General features: G+C 35.4%; 1 protein-coding gene across 3 annotated transcripts in view; it reads left to right on the forward strand.

Moving 5' to 3' along the window:
- The window catches only part of UBR3 (ubiquitin protein ligase E3 component n-recognin 3), a 253,610-nt gene extending 235,610 nt beyond the window's left edge, over positions 1-18,000 (forward strand). For all 3 annotated transcript variants that reach the window (XM_044242304.1, XM_044242307.1, XM_044242306.1), the window contains exons 36-39: positions 8,279-8,458; positions 14,337-14,546; positions 15,120-15,259; positions 15,582-18,000. In XM_044242304.1, coding sequence (XP_044098239.1) covers positions 8,279-8,458; positions 14,337-14,546; positions 15,120-15,259; positions 15,582-15,699 — 648 coding nt within the window. In that variant the 3' untranslated portion in view covers positions 15,700-18,000. The remainder of the gene's footprint in view (positions 1-8,278; positions 8,459-14,336; positions 14,547-15,119; positions 15,260-15,581) is intronic.
- Positions 18,001-19,988: the final 1,988 nt, after the last annotated feature.

Below are 19,988 nucleotides of genomic sequence, written 5' to 3' on the forward strand. Positions count from 1 at the left end.
TTATATATATAATCCCCATCACCTCCTTGATTGCCGCCCTACTTCCCATCCAGTAACCATCAATTTGTTTTCCACGTTCAGAGTCTGTTTTTTGGTTTGCCTCCCTACCCCCATGATCATTTGTTTTGGTCCTTAAATTCAGTGTATGAGTGAAATCATATAGTATTTGTCTTTCTGTGACTTATTTTACTTAGCATAATAGTTTCTAGATCTAGCCATGGCCTTGCACATGGCAAGATTTCATTCCTTTTTATGGCTGAGTAATATTCCATTATATATATAAACATATAGACAGACCACATCTTCTTTATCCATTCATCAGTCATTGGACACTTGGGCTGTTTCCATAATTTGGCTATTGTAAATAATGCTGCTATGGACATTGGGCTGCATGTATCCCTTCGATAAAGTATTTTTGTATTTTTTGAGTAAATATCCAGTAATATAATTGCTAGGTCTAGGGTAGTTCAATTTTTAACTCTTTGAGGAACCTCCATACTGTTTTCCAGAATGACTCTAACAGTTTGCATTCCCACCAACAGTACAGGGGTTTCCTTTTTCTCCACATTCTTGCCAACACTTGTTTCTTGTGTTTTTGATATTAGCCATTCTGGCAGGTATGAGGTGATATCTCATTGTAGTTTTGATTTGCGTTTCCCTGATGATGAGTGATACTAGTCATCTTTTCATGTGTCTTTGGCCATCTGGATGTCTTCTTTAGGAAAATGTCTATTCATCTCTTCTGCCCATATTTTAATTGGATTATTTGGTTTTTAGGTGTTGAGTTTTGTAAGTTCTTTATAGATTCTGACTACTGACCTTTTATCAGATACACCATTTGCAAATATCTTCTCCCATTCTGTAGGTTGTCTTTTTATTTTGTTGATTGTTTCCTTCACTGTGCAGGAGTTTTTATAGTGATGAAGTCCCAATTGTTTATTTTTGCTTTTGTTTCCCTTGTTTTGGGAGACATATCTAGAAAGAAGTTGGTATTGTTAATGTCAAAGAAGTTACTGCCTTTGTTCTCCTCTAGGATTTTTATAGTTCGGGGTCTCACATTTAGGTCTTTAATCCATTTTGAATTTACTTTTGTATGTGGTGTAAGAAAGTGGTCCAGTTTTATTCTTTTGCATGCTGCTGTCCAGTTTTCCCAACACCATTTGTTGAAGAGACTGTCTTTTTCCCATTGAATATTCTTTCCTGCCTTGTCAAAGTTTAATTGGCCATGTAGTTCTGGGTTTTCTTTTCTGTTCTATTGATCTGTTGTCCATTTTTGTGCTAGTACCATACTGTTTTGATCACAACAGAATTGTAATATAACTTGAAGTCCGGAATTGAGACATCTCCAGTTTTGCTTTTCGTTTTCAAGGTTGCTTTGGCTATTTGGGGTCTTCTGTGGTTCCATACAAATTTTAGGATTGTTTATTCTAGCTCTGTGAAAAATGCAGTTGGTATTTTGATAGGGATTGTATTAAATATGTAAATTGCTTTGGTAGTTTAGACATTTTAACAATATTTATTGTAACAATGCATCAGCATGGAATGTCTTTCCATTTCTCTGTGTTATTTTCTTTCTTTTTTTTTTTTTTTAAAGATTTTACTTATTTATTTGATAGAAAGAGAGCACAAGTAGACAGAGAGGCAGGAGGGGGTAGGGGGGGAACCAGGCTCCCTGCTGACAGAGAGCCCGATGTGGGGCTCGATCCCAGGACCCTGAGATCATGACCTGAGCCGAAGGCAGAGGCTTAACCCACTGAGCTACCCAGGCGCCCCATCTCTGTGTTATTTTCTAATAAAGAAATTTCTATTTTACTCCTTTTCCTAGCCACTCAGTCACTATTAGGTGCTATCAGTTTACTCTGTATTATTCCAGATAAACATATACCAAAAAATATGTCTATAGAGGGGTGTATTTTTTCTTTAGCCCCTTTTAAACATACTGTTGTATAGCTTGCATTTTTTCCCCACTTAAGAGTGTATCTTAGAGATCATTTCATATTCAATGTATGAAGACCTTCCTTATTCTGTTTTACAGATAAAGAATATTTCATTGTATGATGTACCAGGATGTATTTAATCAGTCCTTTATTAGTAAACATTTGGGTTATTTATAATCCTTTGCTATTTATAAATGATAAAACAATGAGTAATAGCACATGCAAGACATTTTGCTTGTTTTTTTTTATTGTATTTGTGGGATAAATTCTTAGAAGTGGTTTGCTGTGTCAGCTCTTACATACAGTTGTAGTTTTGACGATTATTACCAAATGCCTTTCACCAAAATTGTATCAATTACATTAATAGTAATGTATGAGAGTTTCCCTAATCATGTGTCTGTGCAGTGTGTTCTCAAACTATTTGATCTTTGCCTCTAGATCTTTTGATTAGGTAAAATATATTTCAGTGTAGTTTTAATTAGCATTTCTCCTAAGGGTGAGCATTTCCATATTTAGGAGCCATTTTATTTCTTTTTCTACAGGTTACTTGTTATATGTTTCTTTTGAAAATAATTAGAAAATGAATATAAGTAAAAGATAATTTATTATCTGATCTTGAAAGTATCTCATGATTTTTCTTTGTTTAGAATAATATTCCACTCTATTTTATCTAAGTCAAGTGAGAAACTTTTATTTTTCTTTCATAAGTTTTTCCTTAGCTAGGGTTTCTCTCATTTTAGTGACCCACATTTGGACTCAACATCTGCTGCATGAAGATAAGCCAAGTAATCCTGAAGTAGTCTATGAATGCCAGGAGAAAAAAAATTCATTTATGTAGTTCTTTGTTAATTTTTATTCATTGTTCAATTTCCTATCATAAGATGAAAAATATTGCAATTTTTCTACCATTGGTAGTTCCCTTTTTCTCAAGTTATTTCCGTGCCTTACATTGGAAATAAATGCCCTTTCTCAACACAGCAGGAAAATTTTTAACAGTTAAAAATATATATGCATGAAATAACAAAACCCCAAAGTACATAAACAAAAATTGACAGAATTGAAAGAAAAAATAGACAGATCCACAATGATAGCTGGACACTCCAGTGTTCTTTCTTACTAGTCAGTGATAAGGAGACAGTATAAATGACACCTGAACAGTACTATCAATCAACTTGTGTCATTAACATCTATAGAATACTTCACCAAAAAATAACAGAATGCATATTTTTTACAAGTGCACATGAGCATTCCTCAGAATATGCCATATGCCAAGCCATAATGCAAGTTATCAATATATTTAGAAGAGTTGAAATCATACAGCATATTTTCTGACCACATAAGAATTAAAGTCAATAACAAAAAATATGGAAATCCCCAAATATGTGGGAATTAAGCAACATACTTTTGAATAACTTAAAGCAGAAATCCCAAGGAAATTAGAAAATACTTAAACTGAGTGAAAATGAAAAACATAGCATAGCAAAAAAAGCAGGATGTCACTGAAATAATTCTTGGAGAGATACAGCTTCAAATGAAGAAGGTTCTCAAGTCATTCATCTAAATTTCTATTTTATGAAGCTAAAAATAGGGCAGATTAGGCCCAAAGCAAGTAAAAGAAAGGAAATTGCAAAAATCAGAGCAGAAATCAATGAAATAGTAATGGAGAAATAATAGTGAACATCAAAGTCTGTTTTTTTGCAAAGACCAGTAAAAATGGATAAACCTAAATGTTAGGAGCTCAGCTGAGCTGGAAGAGCAAGAACTGAGCTGGTAGGTGTTGGAGTAGTTGATTAAAGCAATTAGCCAAAAGTGAGAGAGGAGTAGGGAATTTGGGTAAATTGGAAGGGGAGGTGAACCATGAGAGACTATGGACTCTGAAAAACAGTCTGAGGGGTTTGAAGTGGCGGGGGGTGGGAGGTTGGGGTACCAGGTGGTGGGTATTATAGAGGGCACGGCTCACATGGAGCACTGGGTGTGGTGAAAAAATAATGAATAATGTTTTTCTGAAAATAAATAAATTGGAAAAAAATTTAAAAAAAAAAGTGAGAATTAAGTCTCTAATCACTTACTGTGATAGTATAAGCAAGAGGCTAAACCAGAGAAAATGCCAGTTCCTCCTGTTCCATTTACTCTCAGGGAGTGAAATGGAACACCAATTGTGGATCACGTGGATCAGCACAGATGTGGGGATCTGTTGAGGGAGCCCCCAAACAAAGGGCTTTGGCAATGTTATGGGCTCTGAGGTAAAGAAAGGTTGGGGGGAAGGGATAAGAGTAGAAGAGACCCCTTCCCAAGGCCTCAGATAAAGCAGCCTAGGAGTAGAGGTACCAGAGCTAGGAATGTGAATATGTGAAAGAATGTGACTGGGGCAGTATAGGGGTCTGAGACCTTGACTATAAATTCCTTCAGAGACCACAGTGCATTGGCAGTATATGGAGTCTGATATAGGGGAGAGCAGTTTTAACCCACAGAACCTGTGAAGTAAAACCTTTGTACACTGCCTATAGTTAGGCCTGAAAAAAAAAATCACAATAGATTTTTTTTTAAAGATTTATTTACTTGAGAGAGAGAGAGAGAGAGAGAATGATAGCATGAGAGGGAAGAGGTCAGAGGGAGAAACGGACTCCCTGCCTAGCAGGGAGCCCAATGTGGGACTTGATCCCGGGCCTCCAGGATCATGACCTGAGCCGAAGGCAGTTGCTTAACCAACTGAGCCACTCAGACGCCCCCACACATAGATTTTTAACCAGGAGCCAGACTTGTCACTAGATTGGTAAGAAAAAAAAGAAAGTACAAACTACTAATACCAGGAATGAATGAGGAAACATCCCTACAGAAACATAAGAGAATATTATGAATAACATTTGCCAACAAATTTGATCATGTAGATGAAATGGACAAATTCTTTGAAAATACAAATTACTAAAACTGACTCAAGAAGAAATAGAAAATCTTGATTAGATCTGTATCAAATAAGAAAGTTGATTTAGCTTATTAAACTTATATAATTAATATCCTTCAAAAAAAGAGAAGTCAGCAACTTACCCTAGCAAAGAAAACATCATGGTGATTTCCATGAAACATTTAAGGAGGAAATTGTATCAATACATACAAACTTTCAGAAAACAGAGGAAGAAGGAACAGTCGAAGCTCATTTTATTAGGCCAATTTTATCCTGATACCCAAACCAGGCATCATGGGAAAACTACAATTCCAGATCCTTGATGAACATAGAAGCAAAAGCCTTAACAATATTAGTACTAGAAAAGAATAATACACTATGGCCAAATGGGTTTATCTTAGGAAGGCATAGTTGGTTCAACAACAAAAATCATTTAATTTAATTTGCAATATTAATAGAATTGATTTGTTAAAAGCATATGATCATCTCAGTAGTCAAAAAATGTTTGACAAAATTCAACACCCATTCATGGTAAAAGCACTAAAAAAAAAAAAGGAACAGAAAGGAATTTTCTCAACCTGATAAAGGGCATGTATGAAAAACCCATAGCTAGCATAATTATTAAGAGTGAAAGGTAGAGAGCTTGCTAAGATCAGGGACAAGACAAGGATAGCTGCCTTCATCACTTCTTTTTAACATTGAATTGGAAGTTCTAGAAAGAACAGTTAAGCAAGAAAAATAAATAAAAGCATCTAGATTGGAAAGGAGGAGGTAAAATAATGTCTTTTTGCAAATTACATGATCTTATATGTGGAAAATTATAAGGAATTTCCAAAAAATTATTAGAGTTAATAAATGAGTTCAGCAGGTTTGTAGACTACACGATCTATGTACAAAAAAAAATCTGTTTTATTCCTTTGTGCTAGAAATGAGCAATCTGAAAATGAAATTTAAAAAGTAATTCCATTTAGAATAGGGTTAGGAAAATACTCTATTAGGTTTGTGATGTTGTACAATTTTGTGAATATACTAAACTGTACATGTTAAGAGGATGGATTTTATGGTATACAAATTACATCTCAATTTAAAAAATATACTGGGGGGGCGCCTGGGTGGCTCAGTGGGTTAAGCCGCTGCCTTCGGCTCAGGTCATGATCTCAGGGTCCTGGGATCGAGTCCCGCATCGGGCTCTCTGCTCAGCAGGGAGCCTGCTTTCTCCTCTCTCTCTCTGCCTGCCTCTCTGCCTACTTGTGATCTCTCTCTGTCAAATAAATAAATAAAATCTTTAAAAAAATAAAAAATAAATAAAAAATAAATAAAAAATAAAAAATATACTGGGAAGGGACTTTTATCTGGAATATATCCAGGACTCCTATAATTTGGTAATGTAAGGAAACAAAACAAAAAATACCAAAGTGGGTATAAAATTTGAACAGGCACTTCTCATAAGAATATATATGAATGACCCACAAGTACATGAAAATGTATTCATCATCACTGTTGATTAGAAGAGTACAAACTAATGTCACAAGTGATGAGGATTTGGAGTACCTGAAACTCTCACTCATTGCTGACGATAATGCAAAATGGCATAGTCAAATTTTTTTATATAAATTTTTTATTATGTTATGCTAGCCACCAAACAGTACATCATTAGTTTTTGATGTAGTACATAGTCAAATTTGAAAAAAGTTTGGCAATTTCTTTTAAAAGCTGAGCATACATTTACTGTACAACCCAACAGTTCTACTCCTAGGTATCTACCAAAAGAAATAGAACATATGTTCACATAAAGACTTACATAAATGTTTAAAACAGCTTAATTTGTAGTAGTCAAAAACTAAGCAACCCAGAATTCATTCGCAAGTAAACACATGAATAAAATGTGGTATATCCAAACAGTATAATACTACTCAGCAATAAAAAGGAATGGACTGCTGATACAATAACATGAATGAATCTCAAAATATGCTCAGTGAAAGGAGGACAGGCACAAAAGACCAACACACACATACACACACACACACTGTTTGATTCTATTTATGTGGAAATTTTTTAAAAATCCATTACTATAAAGACAGAAAGCATGATTAGTTATTGCTTGGGGCCAGGAGTAGGGGCTGGAATTGATTGCATATAGGCAAAAGCAAAATTTTTGGAGGGGATGGAATTGTTCTGAAGTTTTATTGTAGTAGTGGTTACCTGACTATACATTTGTCAGAATTCATCAAACTACACTTAAAGTGGGCAAATTTTATGGTATGTGTAATACACCTCAATTATATTGTTTTTTTAAGATGGCTTCTTTATTGTTGCTAGAAAAATGGGAGGTGTATAGCCTCATTTCTAGAGATTACAAAAATTAACATCTTTTTCAGCCTGCATTTCATTTTACATTTTTATCTTTATTTTTTTCCTTTGTAGCACATTTTAGAATTTATACTTAATCTACATAATTAGTTCAATTTTGCAAACAGATGTTTGAATGTTTACTATGTGCCAAGCAGTGGGAAAACAGAGCCCCTATCCCAAGATACTATTCCCATAGTCTTACAGGAAATGCTAATTTATTTTTAAATTAGTTATTAGAAAATATAAACACAAGAAGAGAAGTGTTTACAAAGTATGGACGGGTTAACTTTAGCTGAATGGAGCTGAGTAATCTAAGGGGTCTTTAAGTTTGGTCAGGGAAGGATTCCCTGGGGAGCTGTCATTTGAAGGATGGGAGGAATTGATTAGTGGACAGGGGAAAGTAAACATACTAGCCTCCTAAATAGTCTTTAGTTAAATAGAGTGGGAGTGGGGGGGTGTATTTTGGTGTTTATAAGACTAACAAAGTCCTTTAAAACACAGGATTTGAGTCCTTTAGCTCACTGATTTCTTCGTTTCTCTTATTACTGATAGAACTTCAACTTAGCTGGCACTTAGATCTCTCAAGTTTTTAAAAACTCCACCCTCTTTTGGATCTTCATACCCATTCAGGGTCCTGGCATATTATTTTGTACTGCATCTTGTGAATTCCATATTTTCACTGTTCTTCAGCCACACTGACAGCCTATGTCTTTTTACGCAAAAGTTACTTTCCCTTTGCCCCCAAAATATTTGCTCTCATAGAGTGGCTAGATTCTATAGACTGTATTATTCACCAGAAATGTGCAACGCTATTTAAAAAATAAATGTATAGAAGAAGCAGACGCTATCTTAAATCACTTAAGATTTAAATTTCAATGAGAAATACTGTGGGATATTTGAATAGAAAGCTGGGAACCTATTATCTCTTCTTTGCTCCTTCTACTCCCTATACTTTCCTTTACTTGACTCCGTTGAGAAAATTTTCTTACTGTCCAAAAGTAACTGATGAGGGTGACATTTAAAATATCTATAATGGGAACTGTTCTTTATGAAATGCCTTGAGAATTTTCTGTTTCATGTCTAAAAGGAAGAAGAAGAATTTTCGGTTCTTTCCAGCTGCTTGGGACTTCTGCCAACATTTTACCAAACAGAACATCCATTCATCAGTGCCTCTTGTCTGGATTGGCCAGTTCCAGCATTTGATATTATATCTCAGTGGTGTCTTGAGATAAATTCATTTACTGAAAGACATGCAGAACAAGGAAAGGTACGTAAAAAGAGTAGTATTGCCCACTTGACATAGGGGTGATATGTTAATAGGGTAAGAGAATAATGAAGAATTAAAAATTTCAGGTCAGCGGTTTTGGGGAGCATATACTAAACTAATTATGTTGAATAAATGGTTTCCTCATGTTTATGATTCTAAAAGCAAAAATACTTAAGTTAACAAAGCTAGGTTATTAATATGCTACTTTAAGTTGGTTTTAGGTCATTAGGCTTTTATTGAATGTCTTAAATAATCATAGCCCTAGACTTGAAAGATATAAAGGAATTTTAAGATAGACAAGGAACTTATAAGCTTATTGGGAAGACAGCTGTCACACAAAAATCAAAGATTTGGAGTAGCAGATTTAAAAGGCCATGTCTTTAATTTTAAAATTTGCTGGGCCTATCCTGCCAGCTTGGCTAGTGAAGGGTTTTGTGTAGAAGATAGGTGAACTGGAAAGGTAGAGTGGGGGCAGTGGGAAGTGGCTATGAATTCCATGGTCTGATGCTTAGACTTTTTACCTCAAACTATAAGCGGAACTACAGTTTTTGAGAAATGGAATAATATGATGGAGGTATTTTAGGGAGATAATTTGGGTAATTTTTTAGTAGGCAAATTGAAATAAGGAGAGAGAGAAGCCAGAGATTATCTAGGTGGTGAAGAAAATCTGGTATTACTCTGACAGTAGAAATTAGACAGAATATAACCAATGCAAGAGACATTTGAGAAAACTATATAGGACTTGATGACCAGATGTATATTTGACTTTAAGATCTGAACACAAAGCATTGAAAGAGTAGTAACTAGCAGACATAATTCTGATAAAAATCTGATCCTGCTTAAAATACCGTTGATGGTGTATGGAGGAAGACTGGAGTCTTTGCATGGCATTCAGGGGTTTTCACCATCTTGCTTGCCTTTCTAAACTTCATCCATACCACTTCCCTGCTACCACCTTGCTCAAACTGCAGAAGAATGTTTTAAGTGTGCTATATGTTTTTAAACATCTGTGTTATTTCTTCTTACTGTTACTTTTATCTAAAGCGGTTTTCCTATCCTTCTCCTGTTGAATTAATCACTCCTCAAGGCTTTGCTAAGATAAGTGTACCTCTTCTGTAAAGCTTTGTCTGATAATCTTTCTTCTTCAGTTCTAATCCCCTCCCTCTGTTGTGTTATATGACAGTACTTTTGCCATGGTCTCTAACAGTCACCATATTTATCACTTTTGTTTGTTTAATATGTCTGAATGGGGGGCTCCAAAAGCAAAAATTGTTCCTTATTTTTCTTTGAATTGCTAGTTTCTAGAAAGTACCTGATATAGACTGGTCACCTAATAAATATTTGTAGAACAGTTAACTGGTAGGATGATATCATTGGTAGAAATAGAACTGGTAAAAGAAGAGCCATGTTTCAGAGAAAATGAGAATTTTAATTTTAATTTTAAAAAGGAGATAATAGGGGCACCTGGGTGGCTCAGTGGGTTAAAACCTCTGCCTTCAGCTCAGGTCATGATCCCAGGGTCCTGGGATCAAGCCCCACATTGGGCTCTCTGCATGGCAGGGAGCCTGCTAACCCCCTCTCTCTACCAGCCTCTCTGCCTACTTGAGATCTCTGTCAAATAAATAAATAAAATCTTTTTAAAAAATAAAAAATAAATAAAAAGGAGATAATAAAAAATTAGTATTTTATTTTATTTTCAAAAGATTTTATTTATTTGAGAGAGAGAGAGATAGCATGGTCAGGGGAAAGGGCAGAAGGAGTTGGGAAGCAGACTCCCCACTGAGCAGGGAGCCCAACATGGGATGGGATCCCAGAACCCTCCCGATTCATGACCTGAGCCAAAGGCAGATGCTTAACTCACTTTGCCACCCAGTCTCAGTATTTTAGATGGAGGTATCACACTAGAATAGACATTGAGTGAATAATAAAGGCAAGGTAAGCATAAATAATAAATGTCTCTGCTTTTGTTCACTTCTGTTTTCTATTGAAATCCTTAAGGAAATAATATTTTATACCCTCTCTTTTTTAAAGGAAAGACAATTTCAGGACATTATTTGAGCCTTGTACACTATGTATAAAAATTTTTTTCCTATCTAGTAATTTCCTTATTTTTAGATAATAGTTAGAATCTGAAGTTATATATTGATGTCTAGAAACCTATAATGAATGACTAGGGGTAAGAGATGGATATAACTTGGGACCAGGACAGGAGAAAGTGAAGAGTATACATGTACTTAAAATTTTTTGTTTTCACAGGAGTCATGGGTTAAACAATAGATAAAAATTAACTCATTTGAGGGGCACCTGGTGGCTCAGTTGGTTAGGCGTCTACGTTCTCCTTGGGCCATGATCCCCGGGTCCTGGGATTGAGGCCCACATCCAGCTCTCTGCTCAGAGGAGAGTCTGCTTCTCCCTCTCCCTCTGCCTGCCATTCTCCCTACTTGTGTGTGTGCGCGTGCGTGCGCGCGCACACACACACACACACACACAGTCTCTCAAATAAATAAATAAATAAATAAATAAATAAAATCTTTTAAAAAATTAATTCATTTGATAGTATAATAACAAGCTCCCATGTTAGATGTATGATTATTAGTATGGATATCGATGGAAAATAAGAATTTGTCATTTAAAAAATCATCTTTTGTGTAAAATTAAGTGATAATGATTTGTTTTAGAGCCAGAACAGTGTCATTTATTTCTACTTATTCCAAAATTTTCCAGTTATTTGAATGCACTCCCATCTGACCTGCATCCCTACTTTTATCCCTGTTCCGCTCTGTTCTATTGCTAGTCCCAACTCTGACCCAGGTCAACCAGATTTTCTTCACCTGGAACTTTAAATATGAACAAGATAGAAACAATATTTGGAGCTGAGTAGTCCAACAAAAGTACCCTAGGAAGAAAGTCTGAATTACTGCTCTGATTTTTTGTATCAGCTAAGATTCTTTGGTCACAGACAGTTTTGGTGTGTTTTCTCTGAAGTGCTACTGCTGGATAACCCCATCTGAACCACTTTCCGCCCTTCTATATGGTGCTCAAGATTCAGATTCCTGGGAGAAAGGATCTGATTGACCTAATCTGTATCCTATGTATACCCCTGTGATGGGGCAGGATCTTGCATTAGGGCAATTGTCAGACCTGTATGGAACAAGAAAAGAGGTTATTTTCCAAATACTGTAATACCGTTAATAATATAAGTAGGCAGGTAAGCTTGTGGACAAATTGAAAAACATAAATAACAAACAATGGTGGCCCACTGTCTTCATATCTTACCCGTTGGCACGTAGACATCCTTATTCTCATTCACAGAGTTTCATTTATTCCCCTGTTCAAAATGATGTAACCATTGCATTTATTATCACAAATGCATCTACCACTTTGCCAAATATGCAAATAAAGTCACATCCAAATAGTTACATCATCATACCCTTCTGAATGCAGAGGCTCTGAGAGATGTCCATTCCTTCTGTATTTGTTGTACTTATACCCTGGTGGCTTGGAAAATTTTAATTAGCAGCTCCTCACCCTGAATTCCATAGTTAAGTGAAAGAAAAAGAGAAAGTTTTGCAAGAAGATATGCCACCATTGTAAGCAAGAACATTTACAAGTAGTCATAAAGCTGTAACTAATATATAGTCGAATATATGACTTTCTTCTTGCATCTTCTGTGACCAGAACCTCAACGGGTTGTATTTATTCAACCAAGGATGTGAACCACACTTTATTCTGAGAGATCTGAGCTTCTGGTAATTGGTTCTGTCTTGCTTATATTAAGGCCATAATAGTTTTGTGTTAAATTTTTATCTTTTGATCTTGGGACATGGTGAGCAGCGGGTCTCAGGGATCTCTAAGTTTAAAACATTCTGCTTCTAATTGTGTAGCAATATTTCTATTCTTCTTGATAGTTCAGACTATGCTATAAGCCATTCCTTTCTTCTAGTGAGAAGAAATGGCCAGATGACATTTGGTTTCTACTTCAGTGGGACTATTATCATATCCTCTGATGGAGGATGGTACACAGCTTTCTTAGAATGGTCCTAAACCACAGAAGAATTCAGAATAGCAGGAAACAAAAATAAAAGAATTGAATTCTTCTTTTTTAAAGATTATTTATTTATTTATTTGACAGAGATAGATCACAAATAGGCAGAGAGGCAGGCAGAGAGAGAGAGAGGAGGAAGCAGGGTCCCGCCGAGCAGAGAGCCCGATGCGGGACTCAATCCCAGGACGCTGAGATCACGACCCGAGCCGAAGGCAGCAGCTCAACCCACTGAGCCACCCAGGCGCCCCAAAAGAATTGAATTCTTAGACCTGCCAAAACCACTTCTCACTCCCTGGTTTCCAGACTGATGGATTTCATCTGCAGGAAAATGATCACCCACAATGTACTGGTTGCTGTTTTAGAGCATGTACTTCATTCTGTAGGAGCATATACTTCATTTTATAGTTATTTTCTCCCAGCTGGTACCATCTGCATTCTATCAGTGAAGTAGTTCGTCATTTAAAAGATGAGCAGTTTTGGGTGCCTCTGTGGGTTAAGCCACTGCCTTCGGCTCAGGTCATGATCTCAGGGTCCTGGGATCGAGTCCCATATCGGGCTCTCTGCTCAACAGGGGGCCTGCTTCCCTTCCTCTCTCTCTGCCTACTTGTAATCTCTGTCTGTCAAATAAATAAATAAAATCTTAAAAAAAAAAAAAAGATGAGCCGTTTTGTCAGATGTTTGAATATATGTTAGGATCAGTTACTTCCATAGACATCCACCTGTTGCCTCACATCTATCATTATGAAAAAAATTCTTTAAGACCATGTGGTGTGAGCTGCTGGGTAATAGACAGCCTAATCTAGATAGGTATCAAGTTCGGTGAGGACAAATTGCTCTCCGTTCCACTGATGGAAGAGTGCGGTATAACCAACCCGTTACAGAATATGCAGTCTGAGTTTGGGCACTGAATGTAGGCAAATAGCATACTGTAAGCACATATATTGGCCTTGGCCTTGCTTCCATGGCCACTTTATCCATGAGCTTATTGATAAATGCCAGGCTGACTACATAAGTACTGCATCGATTTAGATAGGTTATGGTTGTAAGTAATGTGAAATTGTCGGTTTCTTGAGATATTAGATTCATACTACATTTTATCTATTCATGGAGGGGCGTCTAGAAAGGAATTACTGCTATTGCCAGTATTTTTATAAACTGAAAATAATGAATTAAGTATACTCTGTGGGGAAACTTAACTAATTTGGCATTTTTTTTTCATACTTGTAGCAGAAAGTTTATAAAAAGAGTTGTAGCCATAGCACTTATGAATACAAAAGGCCTTAACAGCTGGTGGTACAAGAGGGTTTTACATCTTCTTAGGAGATTCTAAATTATAAATTGTTGAGGTAGAAATAATGAGTTATAACCATAACCTTACCTGAAGAAAAGCCAATAAATTGTTTATCTGAGAAAGATCAAAAGTTGATTTTTTAAAAGTTTACTTATTAAAATTTTGCATTAAGTATATTTAAAAACAAGTACATCTAGATATATGCAGTCTTAGTTATGCAGTTTTAATAACTAAGTCTTAGTGCAGTCTTAGTTATGTTTAATATTTTTAAGTAATGACAAGTTTAAATGTTTTAGGGTACATAATCTAAAAACCGATACCGTATTGTAATTGGAAACAACATTAAAATAGAGATTGGTAATTGTACTATTTTAGTCACTTGTAAAATGAAAATGAGAAGAGTTTTAATAAAGAAAATAAGCCACATACTTAGAGACAGATGTGTTTTTCTTAGGGAAAAAAAAAAGCCTTTAAAATATAAGCATTTTGTGTTAGTGACTTAAATACATAGGATTAATGAGTAATTTTGGATAATATTTTAGGCCTTGCTTATCCAAGAGTCAAGATGGAAATTACCACACCTGCTCCAGTTGCCTGAGAATTACAACACCATTTTTCAGTACTACCACAGAAAAACCTGTAGTGTCTGCACTAAGGTTCCTAAGGATCCTGCTGTTTGCCTTGTTTGTGGTACTTTTGTATGCCTGAAAGGACTTTGCTGCAAGCAACAAAGCTACTGTGAATGTGTATTGGTAAGCAATAGTAAATAATAGAAAATGTATGAAATCTCAAATGTACCAGCACATGGAAATGTGGTATATGTGGTTAATCCTGCTCTTCATATTAGCTCTTCTTTGAATTAAATACACAGTACACAAGGATTTTGTTTTTGTTCTTTTGTTAATCCAGTAGAAGGGTTTAAAAAAAAAGAAAAACCCAAACATCTGAGGCTTTACTTAAGTGAGTAAAACTTTTCTTAAGTCCACTTCCACTTCCTCCCTCTGTGCCCATTGTCCTTTCATGATAGGAACTCTTACATGGTGAGCAGTAAGACAGTGGTCATACCTGCTCTTGTGGGTGCCAGCCTCTGAATTAGGTTTAGGTTGGCTCTTAATTGCTTTCCTAGATAATCCTTAACCCAAATTCCTCCTAATGTATTCCTAATGAAATGTTAAGAATGAAATTGTAATTAACTTAGATGAAATCTTATTAAGAATTGAAGAGATATTTGGTATTATTTAGAAGAAATTTAATTTAGGCATTCTTGATTTTCTTATAAAGTCCATTTGATTATGAAGATCACTGATATATTTTTAATTATTTAGCATTCTCAGAACTGTGGTGCTGGAACAGGAATTTTCCTTTTGATCAATGCTTCGGTGATTATCATCATTCGAGGCCACCGCTTCTGCCTCTGGGGTTCTGTGTATTTGGATGCTCATGGAGAAGAAGATCGGGATCTTAGGTTAGATATGCATGGATATATTTGAATGTTTTATTGATGTGTCATCAATAAGAACAATGTACCATTCCTGGCTTTGTAATTGTAATAATAATTATTTTTTTATATTAAGAAATTCTGATAGTCATTAAGTTAAAGCTGTTTCTAGTTTTTGAGATACTTTACATATCCTAAGGAAATTTACTTTACACATGCTAAGGGAATATAAAATAAACCAAACTACTATGTGAGATTTTAGCCATAAAGAATCTATTTTTTTTAAATGTGTGTGAAATCTTCACTGTATTGTACAACTTTTAATACCTTTTTTTCCTTTTTATTCTAGGCGAGGCAAACCTCTCTACATTTGTAAGGAAAGATACAAAGTTCTTGAGCAACAGTGGATTTCTCATACTTTTGATCACATCAATAAAAGATGGGGTCCACATTACAATGGGCTGTGACTCACCACCTCAGCATTGCATTATATCATTTTCATTAAGAATTTATCAACAATAAGCTTTACCTTAATTTGGGGGATTAACGCTTTTGCTGAGGGAGAAAAAGAAAACATATATTATAAAGCCTTTCCAAAATTAGGTGCTTGGTAATCACATTAATGGTATAATAAAATTTTTTTTAAGTATCTGGAGAACATAACAAATAACAAGTATATCATTCTTTAGTGGTCCTTTTTTTTTTTAAGTCCACAATTAATAAGAAGCACAACTTGTTGACAAAATCATTTAAAAATGATTCTCCCAGCAATGCATATCAGCTATTCATTGATACTTGGAGTGGATGTGATTTATTTAAAGTTTTACTGCTTCTTTATATCTGTGTGTTTTAATTTGCATCTGCTAAACACAATGCATCCTTTCCCTCTGGCATTCTTGTGTTGATTTGAGAATTTTGCTGTATGTAATTAGAAAAAAAAATATAAAACATGATTTATGTGAAATATTGTATAGTAAAAGTTGGTCTAATAGTAGGACTTTAAAATTTTTTCTTATTGTGAGGAATCTGTTAAAAAGTTTAAGGCTTTGCTGAAAACTTAATTCATTCTCAGGAATTTCATAAATATTCTCCCCAGGTAAATAATTGAAATAGTTGTAAAATAAGTAGATAGCTGCTGTTAATATAGTACAGTACATTTTGAGGGACATATGTGTGGTTGGGGAAGGGAGTCCTTAAAAATAAAAATTTGCCATTTCATTTGGATGACTTACTTAAGGTATTAAAAAATAGATTTTACTATAAAATCAGATGTTTTAAGAACATACATATGGCAGATTTTGATTCTGTGCATGCCCACCATTTATTACCATCCAAGTTTTTGTTTAAGTGATCGAATTGGAAATTGCTCAGACTTACCCACAAATGAAGCTTAGTTTTGGAACTTTCCTGTCAGCTCGAGAGGTTCATCTGTCTTGTATTTGTGCAGCGTAATCACTGCTATTTCTGCTTAGTTTCCTAAAAGGAAAAAAAAAAGGCTCAGTGGTGATGACCCTCATGAATGAGCCATGCATCTGCATTCTTCTTAGAAGCTGCTGCGAAAAGCAGTTTATGTTTGTTGGGTTTTTTTAATCAGTAAGAATGGGAATGATTGAACTAAAACCCACTCTATAAATAGAGAAGGAAGATTACAGAAAAGCATGTTATATATTGCTAACAAGATTTTTCTTCCAAATGATTTAGTAATTTGATGATTATTTAATAGATAGTGTTATCAAGCAATTCCTGATACTTTGGACTTCCATGGCTTGTTATATAAAATTACATTTTTACATGTAAAAATAAACTAAAAAACATCTAATGATAAAATACAAAAATAAAGTCAGATCTATGTTCTAAAAATTATTGAATGACATGACATTACAGAATGTGAAAATGGACATTAAATGATGGCCTTGCATTAAAATACAGCAGAACAGTACATATTCAAATGTGTTCAAAGGTCAAAAAATTACCTATAGCTCCACAATAAAATACATGGAAATAGCTTGCTATTTTTATATACATTTCCAAAATATTAAGATAACTTTCTGAAAGATGAGAATGATTCTGTTTAACTAAATAGTTGTCCTTTCAAACACATTGCTACTTTTTTAAATACTGTATCATAAGTTCAGCCTGTCATATTTTTTGCATTGGTCATTCTGAATACCAGACCATTTGTAAGTGTGGTTGAAGAGCAAATGCTAATTTAAATCTCTAGTAAATACTGATACAGGATTCATGAACTTGAATAATTCTACAGTTTGAAACTCTGATGCTATATATACATGGTATAATGTATTCAGACTTTGATTACTACATATTTAAAATGGAATGTTTTATGATTGTGCATATGGATGTGAAGTGAAAATATTAGCCTTAACATTAAAATTTGGGTATTTGATAGTGTTTATTTTGATATTGGTGAATTAGTCACCAGTAAATTTTTAAAAAGCACTTGGTTGAAAATTGTACTTGAATTACATACATGCATGCTGCTAAACTAGAACTTTAATTTTTTCCCCCATAACTTTTATAAGTCCCATTTATAAGCCCACTTTTAAAAATAACAGGTCCAAGCTAGAGTGATGTGTGTATATTATTAAAAAAATGTACTGGTGTGGTATCTTGTATGAATGAACATTTAATACAGTACATTACTGTAGAGGCTAAATCAATCTTTATAATTAAGCAGAGATTACAAAACTAGGAATAATCAACATTGTAAGATATGTTAATAAAAACCTACTGTCATTTGGTTTGTGAAAGATCCTTAAAATGTTCAATTCTTAAATGTTTTTCTTTTTTTTAAGGTATTGACAATAGTAAGTGTAAGTGAGCATAGCAGAAAAGATCAAAGCATAACATAACTGGTAGTTGCTCTAAGGTGGAGTTAAATATAAAGGTTTGCTTTTCCTTTTACCTTTTATTTGCAGAGGTAGTTCCTGTTTCTCTGTCCTTGTCTTAAAAGAATGCAAAGCTTTTTTCTAAGTGTATATTTTTGGAAGCTGGGAGAAGGGAATGGGTATGCAGATCTGAGGAACACTACTTTGGTCCTTGCTGCTTTCTAAAAATTTCAGCTAGACTTCAGAAATCTAAAGGGCTGTATGATAATGTTTATTTTGAATGGAGTGTGATTTTGTTGGAATTGACAGTGTTCGTTCCTACCCCCTCCATCCTGAAGCTCACCAGGCAGTTATCAGCTAAGCATCCATTTGTGTTCACAAACCTTTTTTTTCCTATTTTACATATTTTGGCACTTATTGATTTCTTTTTTTTTATTTTATTTATTTATTTGACAGACAGAAATCACAAGTAGGCAGAGAGGCAGGCAGAGAGAGAGGGGGGAAGCAGGCTCCCTGCTGAGCAGAGAGCCCTATGTGGGGCTTGATCCCAGGACCCTTGGGATTATGACCTGAGCCGAAGGCAGAGGCCTTAATCCACTGAGCCACCCAGCATTTATTTATTTCTATGACTTAGAAAAGATGCTGATTGAAAACACTGACAAGAGTGCGAGAGAATATATGAACCAAGAGTCTGTAGCATCTCCAGGATTGTAATTGCTGACTCTCAAGTTCCTGTTGTTGGCTTATTTTTGTGGTCCTGTTGAACAACAAAAACAAAGCACAACGTGATTTTTTAAAAAATTTTATTTATTTGACAGAGAGAGATCACAAGTAGGCAGAGAGGCAGGCAGAGAGAGAGAGAGAGAGGAGGAAGCAGGCTCCCTGCTGAGCAGAGAGCCCGATGCGGCACTAGATCCCAGGACCCTGAGATCATGACCTGAGCCGAAGGCAGAGGCCTTAACCCACTGAGCCACCCAGGCACCCAGCACAACGTGATTTTAACCATGATTTTAATCAAATTAACAAGAAAAGATACATTCACTGAGGGTTATTCCTGACATGTGATGGTTGGTGGGTCTCAGTCCCATTCACAGCACATAGTTGTTTTCCTTTATGATCTGGCTGGAGTGGGCAGAAGGATGGCAACGTGATCACTTCTTGATTTGTGACACTTCAAGCCCCCTTGATAACAAAGCACATTAAATACAAAAGAGCTATTACCATCCTAGTGTGCCATAATCAAGTAGCAGTGGAGTGAACATGACTCCAGCTGAAAAGGCATGATGGGATCTTAAGGATGGCTGCAAAGTAAGATGTGACAATAACAAAACTAATGTGGCAGAGCCCAAGAACAAGCCAGAGAAGTAAGGTCAAGAGCACAGATCAAGGCTATGGAAGGAAAGTCTAGAGCAAAGGAAGAGGATTCATATCTGGGTCCCTATTATGTTGGTGACAGAGGAGCAGGATCATCTGTGGAGGGTGAGCAAGCCTAGTGTATCTGGGAGTTTTGACTTAAGTGGTAGGATTTAGACATGGTATGAGAGAACAGGCTAGAAATAAAGAGAAGTACCACAGAAGTCATAGTGAGGACACAGTGGGGTTAGAAGCCACATTTCCATGGAGCAATTGGAAAGGTTCTGTGACTTTTTAGAGCTCCTAACATCAGGAGTCCAGAACCCAAAGGGTAGAAACTAGACTACTAAATTAACTAATAATTTGGGGATTTGAGAGGTGAGTGCAATATCAGGTGGTAGAATTGGGAATACTGATTGAAATGAGTGTGGGGTCCCTGCTGGTAAATTATGGGTTATAGGATTGGAAAACATGATGAGACTTAATGAGGAGATGTGATGCAAGTTTTCAAAGTTTTCATTTGGAATTAGGACAAACTGCTTTTCTGTTGAATCATT

Source organism: Neovison vison, chromosome 3, assembly GCF_020171115.1.
Source record: "Neovison vison isolate M4711 chromosome 3, ASM_NN_V1, whole genome shotgun sequence".
Lineage (NCBI taxonomy): Eukaryota > Metazoa > Chordata > Mammalia > Carnivora > Mustelidae > Neogale > Neogale vison.